Below are 15,209 nucleotides of genomic sequence, written 5' to 3' on the forward strand. Positions count from 1 at the left end.
TGACGAGTGTTAACCTATGTGCACACCCACGAAACTACCATCAAATAATGAACAGATCCATCACCCCAAACGTCTTCTTGTGCTGCTTACCATCCTCGTCTTTTAACTGGAGAGTTTAGTCCATTTACGTGTATTGTGTTTGCTGTTATAATTGGGATGCTTTCTAGTGACAATGATCCATACTCCCCAGGACTTCGGGAGGTCTAAAGGAGGTGATTTGCAGAAATGCCTGGGATAGGCCCCAGCACAGAACCATCTCTTGGCAGCACATAGTGTCCACCTCACCCCCGGCCCCTGCTCTCTGCCTCCGCTTCCACCACCATCCGAAAACCAGAGAGAGGAGCCGGTCTCCCCCTGTGCCCCGGTGCCAGTCCTACCTCCTCACAGGCTTTGAGACCCTGAGGGCAGGGAACTCTCCTTGCTGACTCTTCCACAGTTGTTAGTGGACCACTGGTTCCCAGCCTGGTCCCTTCCACCTAACGGGGGGGCCTGGGCCGGTGACGCACTGCTCCACGTATCTTATCTGTAAGAGGAGATGGTAACGCGGGTGATATTGATCTGACACAGCTGGGATGACCAGATGACTCACCTGTGCCTGACAGCCGCACAGCATTTTCTAAATATAGGAACTGGAATTGTTGTTATTTCCACAAGAATTTCCTGCACCAGCCGGTGTGGGGGACACTAGATGTGGCTCGGCCCTGGATCTTGCCCTAGGGGATGTTCCAGAAAGTTCTTTGGGGAAGGTAGGAGTATGAGAATTGAGGACAGCCAGGGCTGGGGAGGAGGCGCCTGCTCGGTGAATTATCTGTGACCATTTGTCTGGGGCAGGACTGTTTCAATCACCTTTAGATCCCCTTGCACCCCCACCCCCACCAAAAGCAATAGCCCTGCAAGAACAGATGATGAAGTCGAGCGAGTGTGAACGGGAGCCGGGAGGGCGGATGGGATGTGAGTCGGAAGCTGAGAGGCAGGCTGGCACACCAAGGAGGGCCCCCAGGCTGAGGGGAGGCAAGGAGGCCATGCGGTCTCAGAGGAGACGGGTGTGTGTGGGGGGTGTCCCTGGCCTGCGGTAGTAAGTGGGTGGTGTGAAACAGCAGAATTTATGGTCACCGTCCGGAGGCCAGAAGACCAAAACCAAGGTGTCAGCAGGGCCGTGTTCCCAGGAAGGCGCCAGGGGAGGATCTGTTCCAGGTCTCTCCTGGCCGCTGGCAGCGTCCGCGTTCCTTAGCCGGCAGATGCATCGCTCCAGCGATCCATTTCTGCGTGGCGTTCTGCCTGCGTCTTCGTGTTGTCCTCCATCTGTGCGTGTCTGTGTGCAGACTTCCCCTCTTGTATGAAGACACCAATTAATAATAATACAATAATCCCCCCAGTGACTCATCTTAACCTGGGGAAACAGGTCACATACTGAGCTCCTAGGGCAGAGGTCAGCAACCTTTAAGACATAAAGAGCCACTTGGACCCGTTTTCGAAGGAAAAAAAAAACCTCGGAGCCGCAAAACCATTGCGACATAAGTGATACAGCTCCCCGCCCCGCCCTGCTATCTGCCCTGCTAGTGTCGGACCTGCTGGGGGCCGCAGCAAAGGTTCAAAAGAGCCGCATGCAGCTCCGGAGCCGCAGGTTGCCGACCCCTGTCCTAGGGGTTAGGACTTCAATGTATCTTCTGTGGGAACACCAGCCAACCCCTGTGACTCCCCGGGGAAGGCCGGCAGGGCTCCTCAGCAGCCTTCTGGGGCCGGCTGTATTCGCCTCCGTTCTCCAGACCGAGGGCCGGGTCTGGGGACCTGACAGGTTCAGCATGGTGGGCCCTAGGGGCCTCCCCACGCCTCCACCGAATGCAGGCGCACACGGGCGGAGTTTGAGCCAGTGATGAAGGGTCTTACCTGGAACCACTCCCCCGGCCCAGTTTAACCACAGAGGCTGGGAGAGGAAGGCGCGGACACACAGGCCATCCCCCACGCCTCCGCAGCAGTGGAGGCCAAGGGCAGAGAGGCTGACCAGATCCCGCTGGGGTTTTACCAGCCATTGGCTTTGCCACTCTGAGCCTCAGTTTCCCCCTTAGGAACCATCATGGGGATAGTTTACTGGACTAACAGTCACCTCTGGGGCCAGGTGCCTGGCACAGGCTGGCAGACAGCGGAGTTGCCGCCCAAGGGCAGCTGAGTTTGTCTGGGCCAGGGCTGGGTGGGTACTGCTCGAGGGAGGGGGCAGAGGACGGACGCACCCCTGAGGGGCCGGCACCGCCCTCTCAGAAGCTGAGCCCCTCTGCAGAGCAAGGGCAACAGCCCCTGGGCCCAGGGGTCAGCATGTGGGAGGAGGGCAGCGCTGGGCATGAGCCGCCCCGTGGTGCTGAGATTAAAATTGCCCTGTGATTTCTCTCTGCTCCCCCGGGTCCTGCCAGAGCTCAGAAGTAAGTCTCCTCCTGCGGGTCAGGGGTGCATGGTGGTCACGGGTCAGGGTGCATCCCGGGGGCAGCTCCTGGAGGATGCACATGGCCAGACGGTGGTCACATTGGGCAGTGGCTGAGCTGCCGCCCAGGCCCTGCTGTGGGGAGGGAATGGGCTGCAGGGGGCCTGACCCCAACTCCCACCTCATCTCCCCACTGCATGTCCCTGGGTGGGGCAAGTGCATGAGGGACTCCCCAGCCCCCCAACAATGCATCCTCCACACAACCCCACCCGCCCGCCGGTCCCCAGGCTCCGGAGTGTGAAGATTGAGCAGGGAAAGCTGAACGACCAGGCCAACTCACTCGCAGAGCTGGCCAAGGTGAGCAAGGGGGGCCAGGTGGGATGACTCCCTGGGCCAGTCTGGGCTGGTTGGGGAGGAAGGGGGCATTTCCATAAAGGACTGGGCACAGCTCCTGCACTGGGTTCTCAGGGCAGGCAGGTGACACCAGCAGGTGACACAGGGCATATGAGCCACCAGGGCACAGCAGCCCCGTCTGCAAGGTCCATGGTGACAAGCTCTGACTGTGAGAGGAACTCCGGGAAATCTGTATCTGCAAAGGCTACTCTTTAAATCGGCAATAGTTTTATTTTTTTTAAATATACTTTTATTGACTTCAGAGAGGAAGGGAGAGGTGGAGAGATAGGAACATCAATGATAAGAGAAAATCACTGATCTGCTGCCGCCTGCATGCCCCCTACTGGAATTGAGCCCACAACCTGGGCATGTGCCCTGACTGGGGACTGAACTGTGACCTCCTGGTTCATAGGTTGATGCTCAACCACTGAGCCAAGCCTGCCAGGCTAGTGTTTTGTTTGTTTTTTTTTCAATTAATATATAAGGAAATCATATATATGGGCAAAATTGATGATGTGGTATTTTCGCTGCGGATATAAAGTCAAATAATAGTCCCAACAGAAAGCTAAACACCTTTTAGGAAATTAAAGTTGATTCCACAGCTCAGTCCAGTCAGTTTGTGTTATAAATGGATCTATTTGTTGGTTCAAACATCAAGTCCTACCCTCTTTCCTGCTTTTCTCTTAGAATGTTCTCACACTATTCAGAACTTCTCCTGACAATGTGGCATACTTCATAAATAGTTCATGTGCGAGCTTTGCCTGTTGGTCCCACTCCCTAATCAATTATCAGTTAGAGGTTACTTTAATGTTATCTTTAAAAGATGCTAAGTCCTGTTCTATTTCACTTCTTATACCCAGCTCATTGTGGACTCGCTCTCTCCCTCATTTCAAGAGATCACAAAGTGATTTAATATTAACCTACATCAAATTAATTTGGAAGGGAACGTTACAGAGGAAAATACATTCTAGAACCCTGAAGAAATAATTCAGCCGGGCTGGTGTGGCTCAGTGAGTGGTTGGGCATCAGGCACATGACTGGCTGCAAGCTTGATCCCCAGCAGGGGGCGTTCAGGAGGCAGCAGATCGATCATTCTCATCATTGATGCTTCTATCTCTCCCTCTCCCTTCCTCTCTGAAGCCAATAAAAACATGTTTTAAAAATAAATCAATTGGTAGTAGATACTAGAGCATAATCCTAAGAGAATATAAAAATCATTTGGCCAATTAATTTGACGTCATATGAAATTATAGCTATAAATATAAAATACCTTGGAAAAACTCAGATACTAGGAATTATAATTTGAGTGGTCCATATTACACTTCTTTAGCACAAATGATTGAAATTTGAATTTTAAAAATTTTAAACCTTGTAATCATGGCGATATACTCTCAAAATACATTTTACAAAAGCTTCTTTGGATTCAGTCTTTAATTAGATTGGATTATATGGGTTTCTAATTTTTTTAATTAAACAAGGTTAAAATGTTTTCCAATCAAATTTTTCTGCTTTCCTTTCCAAGGTTGCTAATTTAATTTGTATTTCTCTGGCAAATAAAATATAGAGGGTGTCCCACACTTTACAGCCAATAGCTCAGTGATGTTTCTTTTCAGATTTAACCCATTGGAATTCATTATTCAAAGTGTGCATACATTTTGGGGGACACCCTGTATATCCTACGTTTAAAACAATTTTTTTTAAATCTCAGAGAGGGCCAAAAGGAACCACCCCAGTGTTGGATGCCTCCAGATATTACCCTCTGACCCTGGGGACTGTGGTTCCTGAGGCAGGCTGGGGTGAAGGTCAGTGGCCCTAGGAGGGCTCCGAGGTGTTTGTCCTCCCCCTTCTCCCTCCCCTACCCGTCGTGGGGTCAGCCTACTGGGAACCCAAGAAAGGGTGGAGGGCAGAGGTGTGGAGAGGCTGGGAGAGTCTGCAGGTATGTAATCGGCGCCTCATCCTATTTCTCTCCCGCGGAGCGAGGGGTTGGGGTGTTTGCCCCCCCCCCCCCCCCAGCCAGACCCGCCCCTGCAGGCTCCCCTCCAAAGCCTAGGAAGGGCGGCAAACTCCGGGTCTCGCCTGCGGGTCTGGTCTCTGAGAGTTGGGGTTCGAGACGCAGAGCTGTGTTCTAGCGCCACCTGGTGGCCAGAGTGGATCCTGATCAGCAGAACTGGCCCGTGCTGGCTGCCCTGTGGGGAGTCGTAAAGGTGGTGGGGACACCTGTCGCCTATCATAACAGCGATTATGGCAGTCGTGTTCCTGGGTCTGTGATTGGGTCAGATCCTCACCTCCCTCCAGACCCCTGTCCAATCCCTAGTCTACTGTATGTGCTAGGTGGCCAGTTCAATCCTCAGGGCGGCTCTGGTCACATCCACCCCTCCCCAGTGCAGCCCTGGGCCTTTCCCAGGCCTGCTGGCCAGCTGTCATTTAACTTGTCTGTCCCTCACCTGTTCTCCCACCACTTCCTGGGATCCAGCAGAACACCTGCAGGGCTGGGGGTATCCTCACAGTTGCAGTTATCTGTGTGTGTGTGTGTGTGTGTGTGTCCCTGTATCGCTCAGCCTCTTTTCTCCCACCTCTGTCTCTCGCAGACCCAGAATGCCATGTACGACCTCATGTCCGAGCTTCATGCCCAGCACGAGGACCTGGAGGCCCGCCTGGCTGCCCTGGAAAGCCGCCTGGATGCACTGGGCACCTCCCTGCAGGCCTTGCCTGGCCTCATCACCCAAGCCATACACCCACTTCCCCCGCCCCTGCCTCCCCCGCCTGGCGCCCCAGACCAGGCAGCCCAGAGCTCCCCATGCCGGTGGCCACCCGTGGCCCCCTCAGACTGCGGGTGATGGCCCTGCCCACCACCGGACCCCACGATCTTGGCCATTGTGTGGCCGCCACCTCCACACCATCCAGGCAGGCCGGTCTCGTTGTGCCTCTTGGAGAACAGGAGCCAGAGCTGATTGGGCTGAGTGGCCAGGGGCCCGTCCCACCCAGACTGTCTGGACAGGGGTGGCTGCTGCCTGCTTTCTCCCTGATTGGAGCTTAGGGAGCCCAGGGCGTCCTCCGGTTCCCTGGCCCCTAACTCTCCCCAGGCCCCCGGTGGGCTCAGAGCAGCAGGGAGAGGGGTCCTCGCCGGTTCTTAATAAAGCAGGACCCAGCCAGCTGCTGCGTGTTGTGTGTAGTTGGGGGACACTCACAGTCACAATATGGGAGGTGGACACCTGGCCTGCGTCCCCGGGATGGATACGGGGGTTAAGGTGAGTCAAGCTCCATCATCTTCCTAGCCTGGCAGTCTCCTGAGCCGGAGCCTGAGGACAACTGACAGCGGGACCTGCAGGGGGTGTGGCCCAGCCCCCACAGGGGCCCTGGGTAGTCAGACATCCTTCCCTTTGACCAGCTGGCTTTGCTGGAGCCACTATGGACCGGGTGCCAAGGAAGCACAGTCCAACAAGGGAGTGGACACGGGTGCGGAGGGCTATTCAGCCTTCACTGGACATGTACTGGGCACCTGCTGTTTTCAGGGAACGTGAGGTAAATGATCCCACTGACTCTACCGGAACCTGACCAGGGTGGGATAGGGAAACTGAGACTCGGAGAAGCGAACCCACCTGCCTGGGGCTACAGCGTGAGGGGTGGTGAGCCAGGACTCAAACTTGGGGACCCACTGGCCACCATGAAGAACCCAGACTCGGGGAGGACACTTCATGGGGGGCTGGTGTGAGCTGGGGAAGGTGTGGTGCAATTGTGGGGTTAAAGTGGCCCATTTAGGGTGGGCCAGAAGGGAAGGTTCTGGGCACAAGTAGAATCAGAGCCCTCCAGGCCTCGGGCTCAGGGTGTTGGGGGCAGCAGGCACCAGGCCCGATGGGGGTGGAGAGGGAAACCTGGCCCTGCAGAGGCTAATCTGGGCCCAGCAGACAGCCCAGGCCCTGGCAGCCCCCGATAAAGCCATTGGCACTGGCTGGCGGAGACAGGTGGGGTGCAAGAGAGAAGGGAATGGAAGGTGCCAGTGGGCTGCTGTCAGACCTGGGTTCGAGTTGTGACTCTGCCATCCCTGGATACCTCTGGCAGCGGCTGCCCCTCTGGGGGCCTCTGTTTCCCTGTCTGTGAAATCCAGTGATGAGAAAGGGTGCCCACCCTTGGGTGCCGCCAGCCTGATGGAGGAGCCACAGTAAACACACGGCAGTCACAGAGGTCAGAGCCATAAAGACGTAAACAAGGCCAGGGCATGACTAGGGGCCTGGGAGGTGGATCCGGGCAGGGCGTTCCTTAGCAACGGAACAGCCAGTGCAAAGGCCAAGAGGCCAGACCTGAGCTTGGTGTGTCTGGGGCACAACCAGCAGGTGACAGGGCGGGAGGAGGCGACAGGGGGCTGGGGCAGCACCCAGGGCCGAAGGTGCCAGGTGGGGGACGCGAGAGAGACCACAGGGCACAGCCCGGGGCTGCCTCCACACATCCAGCCACACCCGCCCCGCCCGCCCGCCCGCCTCTGACTCATCAGCGCCGACCCTACAAACACCGGGCCCGCCCCACGCCGGGGGGGGGGGGGGGGGGGGAGGGTGTGTCAACCACGCGGGCACACGGGCGGCACGTCCCCGGCGGGCCCGGTGCGTCACGGGGGCGGGCGAGGAGAACCAGGAAGTCAGCCCGGGGCCCAGGGCGGCTGCACCCGTTGGCAGAGGCGGGAGAGCGCGCGCGGCGCCCCGGCGGCAGGACCAGCCCGGGACCCGGAAGCCCCCGGTGCGCCCAGGCCAGGCGCGGCCCGCGGTGCCACCCCCGCCCCGCCATGCGGCCCGGCGGCGTCCGCAGCTTCGCGCTGGAGCTGGCGCGCGGCGGCGCGTACCGCGGCGGGGAGCTGCTGCGCGGCCGGGTGCTGCTGGAGGCCGCGGCGCCGCTGCGCGTGCGGGCGCTCGAGGTGGCGGCGCGCGGCGGGGCGACCACGCACTGGCTCCAGGGCCGCAGCGTGGGCATCAACGCGGTGTCCAGCGACTTCACGGCCGTCGAGACGTACCTGCGGCGGCGGCAGCTGCTGCTCCGAGGTGAGCCGCGACTCCAGGGCCGCGATCCCCTGGGCACCCTCTCCCCGGTGTCTCAGCTCTCCCGCCGGGACATCCCCCCGCCGACCCCCTCCCAAACCCTCTCTGCTGGGTCCTGTTCCCCTCCCCAGGGTCTGGGCACCCACCTTCCAGAGCGCGGGCGCCCTCGATTTATTTATTTTATTTTTTATTTAAAAATATATATTTCTTTATTGATTTCAGAGAGGAAGGGAGAGGGAGAGAGAGAGAGAGAGAAACCTCAACGATGGGAGAGAATCATTGATCGGCTGCCTTCTGCACGCCCCCTCCTGGGGATCGAGGCCACAACCCAGGCATGTGCCCTTGGCCTGAATTGAACCCGGGACTCCACAGCCCAACGCTCTATCCACTGAGCCAAACTGGCTAGGGCAACTCCCTGGATTTAGAGGCTGTGTGGAGTGTGTGGTGGGGACCGTCTGTCTGGAGCAGTGGTCGGCAAACTCATCAGTCCACAGAGCCAAATATTAACAGTACAACGATGGAAATTTCTTTTGAGAGCCAGATTTTTTAAACGTAAACGTCTTCTAACGCCACTTTTTCAAAATAGACTCGCACAGGCCGTGGTATTTTGTGGATGAGCCACACTCGAGGGGCCAGAGAGCCGCATGTGGCTCGTGAGCCGTGGTTTGCCGACCACGGGTCTGGGGGATTCCCTGGGTGGGGCAAGGAGATCCCTCTCTCTGGACCCCAGGATCCCTGTTAGCCCCAAGCCTGGGATCCCCGAGTCCCAGCGAAGGCCTGTGTCGCTCAGCCAGTGCCCCTCCCGCAGTCTGGCCCACAGTGTTTGCTGGGGCGATTCTTTCCTGGATTGGTGTTCTGGTGGCCCCTGCAGGGGAGGGGAAGGAGACTTGGGGTGAGGTCAGATTAGGCGGGGAGTCTGACCCTGGCAAATCTCAGCCCCGCACTCTCTGGCCAAATGGCCGGTCAGGAGCAGAACAGGAGCCGCGGAGAGGGCTTCGGAGGGCGGGGCCTCTTTGGGTGACCTTCCCATCCCCCCCTTATGCCCACCTGTAACCTATGCACGGCAGGAGGCAGCTCAGACCTGGCTCTGAGGTTTGGGGGACTCGGGCCTGACCAGCTGAGGAAACCCAGGCTGGGGTGTGGCAGGAAGGGGCCCCAGAGGAACTTCCCTTGTCCTGCAGCTCAAGCAAAACTGGGGCTGCTCTCACCCGACAGTCCCCCCTGGTCCCACTCCCCGGGGGCTTCTTCGGCCCTGGAGAGGTGACCCTTTCTCCTCTGCGGTCTGACCCTGCCGTCCCGGAGCGGTGGGTGAATGTCCCGTCTATAAAATGGACGAGGGAAGTGCTCACCACGAGCCTTCCGGTCCTGCCAGAGTCACCTCTTCCTCCACCTCTTCCTGGCTTATGGTCTCCGGTCCTCCCTGGGCTCCACTGGGCTGAGACAGAAGCTTCCAGCCCCAGAGCCTCCTCCTGTAAGCAGACCCCAGACTGATCACTGAGGGGACAGCCTCTGTGTCTCTCCCCTTCCCGCCCCTTTGGGCCTGCTCTGAGCACCGTCGCGGGCTGACCCTGTCTGGTTATGCCCGTCTCCCACTGGGGGGTGCGGAGGTCTTGCGGGGGAGGGTGCGAAGGTGCCTGCCTGGCCTGAGCCAGACTCAAAGGGGTGGCCGAGGTGGGCATGGCTTCGAGCGGCAGTGCATCGCGCTGCCAGGAGAGGGCGCAGGTCCCCCGTAGATCGCGAGGAGGCCACTTGTGGCTTAAAAACTCCTACGAGTGATTCTTCTCTCGCGAAACCGAGGCCCAGAGAGGAATCATCCCCGCCCCGAGGTCACAGCGCGGCCCCGGCCCCGGGTTGCCTGGAGCTCCCCCTGCACTCGGCTCTGTCTGTGAGGGGACCAGGCTGGAGGTGCCCAAAGCGGGCACAGGGGCTAGGCCTAAAAGTCTAGAAGGCATTTGTCCGGGGCTGGAGTTTGGAAAAGAAATGTCGGGTGCTTAAGTGCTTTGGTGCAATCGAGTGGCGAGCGGCGGCGCGTTGGTGACCCTGGAACAAGGCTGTGGGGAGGGTTCAGTGGGGGCAACACTGAGGTTCATGCACAACGTCCTCTTCCCTCCCGACGCTGCACGTGGGAACGCAGCTCCTAGAGGTTGTCCCCAGTCCGGGATTACCCAGCTGAACGGGGTTTGAGTCAGAGGAGGGGGCAGCAGGTACCCGTGGGAAAGGGGGGCCCCACCGACTTCCTCCGCCCTCCCCATTGCACAGAGGAGGAAACTGAGGCCCGGCTGACCTAGGCTCCCAGCGTCCCGATCGGGGCCCGGCCAGTCCACACCCCTCCAGCTCGGGCCGGACATGTCCGGGTCCTGTCTACAAACAAACTGGCGGGTTGATGATTAAGCCAAAGCACCGAATGAATGGTCTTTCTGAGTGACCTCAGGCCCAGGTCCCGCTTCCGGGCCTCAGTTTCCCCCCTTTTTTTTTTCTTTTTTTTTTTTACCCCCGGGACCCTCGAGAGACCGAATCTGGTCTCCAGGGCTTCCGTTCCACCCAGGGTGCACGGGGGTGGAGGGCTAGCCCACCCGGAGCCTGGGAGTTTGTTATTTTGCTCCACGCCTGGGCGGAGCCACCCCCCTCCCAGCGTCACTGAAGCCACGCCCCCGACGCACCATTGGCGAATCCCCATTCCGGGGCGGGGTCTGTGTCCCGCCCGGCCCCGCCCCGCCGTATAAGAGCGGCGCCAGCGGCGGCCGGGAAGAACCTCTGGTTTAGCTCCCCGGGTGGGTTCGCGTCCTGACGCCGAGGCTTCCGCACCTCGCGCCTTCGTGTCCGGGGTTCGAGGCTCGGGTCCGCGCGCCTAGGGGTTTGCGACCCCGGCGCGATGCTGTTCGACAAGGTGAAGGCCTTCGCGGTGCTGCTGGACGGCGCGGGCGCGGGCGCCGACCCGGTGTTCCGCGGCGGCCAGGCGGTGGCCGGCCGGGTGCTGCTGGAGCTGGCGGGCCCGGCGCGCGTGGGCGCCCTGAGGCTGCGCGCGCGGGGCCGCGCCCACGTGCACTGGAGCGAGTCGCGCAGCTCGGGCTCCAGCACGGCGTACACGCAGAGCTACAGCGAGCGCCTGGAGGTCCTGAGCCACCGCGCCACGCTCCTCGGCCCAGGTACCGCGGGGGACCCCCGCGTAGCGCAGGTGCTGCGCGCCCCGCGGACCCCTCGGCCACAGAGCCGCCCCCTCTCGCTCCTACCTGCAGATACTGGAGAGACCACCACGCTGCCTGCCGGGCGCCACGAGTTCCCATTCAGCTTCCAGCTGCCTCCGTAAGTCATCTGGGTGCTGGATTGTGGGGGAGTGCCCGCCCCCACCTCCCCCCCACCCCCCGGTTTGGGGCTCCACTGCTTCCTATCTGGGGACCTATGAGCCCCAAGACGGTCTCCACCGGGAGGCCCTCAGGAGTGTCTCTGTGTCCTTGGGAATCCCCAACCTGCTGGTCTCTGTGCCCTCCATCCCCCTGAAGCCCCTCCCTTCCACCCCAGGACGCTGGTGACCTCATTCGAGGGCAAACACGGCAGCGTCCGTTACTGCATCAAGGCCACCCTGCACCGGCCCTGGGTGCCCGCCCGCCGGGCCAGGAAGGTGTTTACTGTTATCGAACCCGTGGACATCAACACCCCCACCCTGCTGGTGTGTGGCTGGCTGCCCTTGGGGAGGTGGGATGGTAGCCCAGGGGCCTGGCTGCGGCGGCGGGGGGGGGGGGGCGTGGGGGGGGACCCCCAACTGGCTCCTCGCCCCCTTCACAAATGGTCACAAAGTGGGGTCACCGCTGGGCCCTGGCTGGGAGGGAGGCAGGTGAGGGAAGGGCTGTTGTTGAGTCAGCGAGGCTGGTGCAAACCCCAGCCGCACCATCTGCTTTGTGGCTCCGAGCAATTGTCTCACCCTCTCTGAGCCTCCGATGCCCGGGCTGTTAAGTAGGGCACCGCCGGGGCACAGAATAATAATGGCCTGCCGAGCACTAATTACATACCTGCTTGCTCACTCCAATTTGAGCTTAATGAGATGGGTCATATTCCTAGATCCATCATACAGATATTTCCCAGATTGTGAACAAGAGACGGGGACACTGGGCCCCGAACTCAGGTCTTCCCCTAGCTGGGGACGGTCTGGAAGCCCCCCACAGTGACCCGTCTGTGCCTTTTCCCTCCACCCCGTCAGGCCCCTCAAGCCGGAGCCCGGGAGAAGGTCGCCCGGTCCTGGTACAGTAACCGCGGCCTCGTCTCCCTCTCGGCCAAGATCGACCGCAAGGGCTACACCCCAGGTGCCGGGGGAGGGCCCGGGCGGGAGGAGGGCCGGCGCCGGGCTGCAGGGGAGACTGAGGCCCTGCCGCGTCCGTTACAGGGGAGGTGATCCCGGTGTTCGCCGAGATCGACAACAGCTCCACGCGCCCCGTGCTGCCGCGGGCGGTGGTGGTCCAGACGCAGACCTTCATGGCGCGCGGCGCCCGCAAGCAGAAGCACGCCGTGGTGGCCAGCCTCTCGGGCGAGCCCGTGGGCCCAGGGCGGAGGGCGCTGTGGCAGGGCCGGGCGCTCCGCATCCCCCCGGTGGGCCCTTCCATCCTGCACTGCCGGGTGCTGCACGTGGACTACACCCTCAAGGTGGAGCATTGTAGGAGGCTGGGGGGTTCGGGGGGGGGGGGGGTTGCACCTGCTCTGTCCCCAGGGAGGGTTCCCCAAGGCTTCGCTGGGGCCTCTGAGGACAGGAAGGGCCTCCTTCTGGAGAAGGCGGGTGTGAGGAGGCTGCCCGGGCACCCTCCATGGTGGCTCCTCCCTCCAGGTCTGCGTGGACATCCCGGGCACCTCCAAGCTGCTCCTGGAGCTGCCGCTGGTCATCGGCACGGTCCCCCTGCACCCTTTCGGCGGCCGCTCGTCCAGCGTGGGCAGCCACGCCAGCTTCCTGCTGGACTGGGGACTGGGCGCCATGCCAGAGCGGCCTGAGGGTGAGTGCCCATCCTGTGTCCCCCAGGGAGGGGTGGAGGTGCCAGGCCAACACGCCCCCCCTCCCCCACACAATGTCTGTAGTAGCACCCGGTAATGATCACACTGACCACCGTGGGTCCCCCGAGATCTCAGGCTGAGGACACGCAGCCCAGCAGCCCAGAACTCCTGGCCACTGGTCCCCAATGCCAGGGCCCCCGCCCACCACCCCCCTCACCCTCACCCTCACCCCCTGGCTCTCACTCCAGCCCCGCCAGACTATTCAGAGGTGGTGGCCGGTGATGCGGCAGCCGGGGGGCAGAGCCCCCTCCCTCTGCCTCAGGACGCCGACCTGAGCCTCGAGGGCCCCTTCTTCGCCTACATCCAGGAGTTCCGCTACCGCCCGCCACCCCTGTACTCCGAGGTGAGCCTGGGGTCCCAGCAGCCCCCGTGCCTCTCCGGGCCCTGGGAGCCGGGAGGGAGGTGGGAGACACAGGAGCTTTAAGTGTTGGTGAAACTCCTTTATGTGCAGACATGCAGGGCCTGGGCCAGCGGGGAGGGGTGTTTCTGGGCCTCTGGCGCCCCCCTGAGGCCTGGTGGGTTTGTCTCCCTCAGGAGGACCCGAACCCCCCCTCCGAAGCCATGAGGCCGCGCAGCATGACCTGCTGAGTGTGAGGGGACGCGGATACCTCAGGGATGAGGTTGCACACGCGCTTCCAGCCTCCGTGGACATGGGGCGTGGCTGGGCCGGGAGAGACATGCCTGCCTGCGGTGGAAGTTGGGGAAATCAAGTCTCAGAACGGAGGCAAGGCTGTTCCCATGGGACAGAGGAAGAGCCAGTCTCTGGCATCTGACTGAGCTGGTCCTTGTAAAAGCATCCAACGGCTGCTGCAGGATCCGAGTGACTGTTCGAGCTGTCTGTGCTGGCCTGTGGACCGGGCCGGGTTCCCCAGGAGCCTCCCGTCTGGGAGAGACACAGCCGGGCACAGACACTTCCAGTCCGGTGGGACCAGAGGAAGGCCTGAGAGAGTCCGGGGAGAAATCCGGGAAGGCTTCCTGGAGGAAAGGGCGTTTTAGCCGAAGCTTTGGCATTGTGAATAAGCTCAGGAGACAGGCAAGCAAGAGAGGGGAGCAGTCAGACAAGGCGAGAGCTCAGGGAAGCTTGGAACCGGGGCTCGGAGGGCAGGTGCTTCCGCTGAGGTCACACTGCAAGGTCCAGCAGGGGCCAGGGCCCAGGGGTGAGTCACTCAGGGAAGCAGGTCCTGGGAGCTACGGGGACCTGTGATCGGCAGGGGCAGGGCTCCAGCCTTTGAAGCCTCTGAAAGCTGGAGATTGTTCCCCAGGCTGAGGCCACCCGAGGGCTTCTCAGGCACAGAGCTGGGTGGCCAGGAGACCCAGAGCGGGACAGACAGGACCTGCCACGTAACTTGCTCATGAAAATGTGGGGGCCTTCTCCAGGGAATATTAAGAATTTCACGATAATGGCAGCAGAGCACTCACCCAGGCCCTGGGACAGAGGGCAGCCTGGGGTGACACAGCCAGGCCAGTGTGCTTCTGGAGACCCCGTGTCCAGAAGGACAAAGCAGGAGGGAGTGGCTGGATAGGCCTGGCCTGGCTGGGGCAGAGTCCCCGCCTGGGTCTCAGCATTCCTAAGCCTTAACTTGTTCTCTTTTGTACAATTATTTTTTTAAATAAAAGTGTGGAGGAAGAGACTAGGCTTGTCGGTTTCTCTTCCCCCAGCTGCTGAGGGAGCTGGGTAGCCTTGACGACCGTCCTGATGGGATTCCAGGCCAAAGAGGGTGGAGTGGCCCATCGTCCAGAAGGGGAAACTGAGGCCCAGGGACACACAGGGAGGCTGGGCTCGGGTTGGAGCCAGACCCCCACAGCCCTCACCTCTCCCCTGGAGCAGTCACAGGTGCTGGTCACGTGACTGGTGAAGGACAGGAAGCTTCTGTTCTCCGCAAATGGAGAGGAACAGGTGGGCTGGATAGGGTTCCGGGTTGCCGGAGGCCCTGACTATCCGAGTCTGGGCTTTTTTCTTTCTTTCTTTTTTTTTTTTTTTTTTTAATATATATTTTAAGAGAGAGAGTTAGAAACATCGATGATAGAGAAACATCGATCAGCTGCCTCTTGCACACCCCCCACTGGGGATATGCCCGCAACCAAGGTACATGCCCCTGCCCGGAATCGAACCTGGGACCTTTCAGTTCGCAGGCCGATGCTCAATCCACTGAGCCAAACCAGTTTTGGCTCTTTCTTTTTTAGAGAGACAATTCCCATATCATAAAATGAACCATTTTATTATTGATTTCAGAGAGGATGGGAGAAGGAGAGAGAGAGAGAAACATCAGTGATAAGAGAGAATCATGGATTGGCTGCCTCCTGCACTCCCCCAACTGGGGATCAAGCCCGCAACCCGGGCCTGT

General features: G+C 60.3%; 2 protein-coding genes across 13 annotated transcripts in view; both read left to right on the top strand.

The window, feature by feature from the left end:
- Positions 1-5,958, top strand: part of KCNN1 (potassium calcium-activated channel subfamily N member 1) — a 31,798-nt gene extending 25,840 nt beyond the window's left edge. For 5 of the 11 annotated variants that reach the window (XM_084885887.1, XM_084885889.1, XM_084885892.1 and 2 more), the window contains 3 exons: positions 2,701-2,770; positions 4,515-4,608; positions 5,395-5,958. In XM_084885887.1, the coding sequence (XP_084742013.1) occupies positions 2,701-2,770; positions 4,515-4,608; positions 5,395-5,843 (613 nt within the window). In that variant the 3' untranslated portion in view covers positions 5,844-5,958. Of the gene's footprint in view, positions 1-2,700; positions 2,771-4,514; positions 4,609-5,394 lie in introns of those variants that run through there. The other 6 variants (XM_084885891.1, XM_084885894.1, XR_014795173.1 and 3 more) reach the window with 5 other exon arrangements.
- A 1,485-nt stretch (positions 5,959-7,443) lies between these two features.
- ARRDC2 (arrestin domain containing 2) lies at positions 7,444-14,495 on the top strand. Of its 2 annotated transcripts, XM_084884089.1 has the most exons (9): positions 7,444-7,833; positions 10,683-10,976; positions 11,067-11,133; positions 11,350-11,497; positions 12,026-12,128; positions 12,209-12,465; positions 12,644-12,806; positions 13,053-13,207; positions 13,399-14,495. In XM_084884089.1, the coding sequence occupies exons 1-9, from the start codon at positions 7,581-7,583 to the stop codon at positions 13,450-13,452; spliced, it is 1,494 nt and encodes a 497-aa protein (XP_084740215.1). In that variant the 5' UTR covers positions 7,444-7,580; the 3' UTR covers positions 13,453-14,495. The 2 variants fall into 2 exon arrangements, with proteins under 2 accessions (XP_084740215.1, XP_084740214.1); XM_084884088.1 differs by lacking the exon at positions 10,683-10,976.
- Positions 14,496-15,209: the final 714 nt, after the last annotated feature.

The sequence above is a fragment of the Pipistrellus hanaki genome (assembly GCF_964339955.1).
Source record: "Pipistrellus hanaki genome assembly, chromosome: 5".
In the NCBI taxonomy this organism is placed as follows: domain Eukaryota; kingdom Metazoa; phylum Chordata; class Mammalia; order Chiroptera; family Vespertilionidae; genus Pipistrellus; species Pipistrellus hanaki.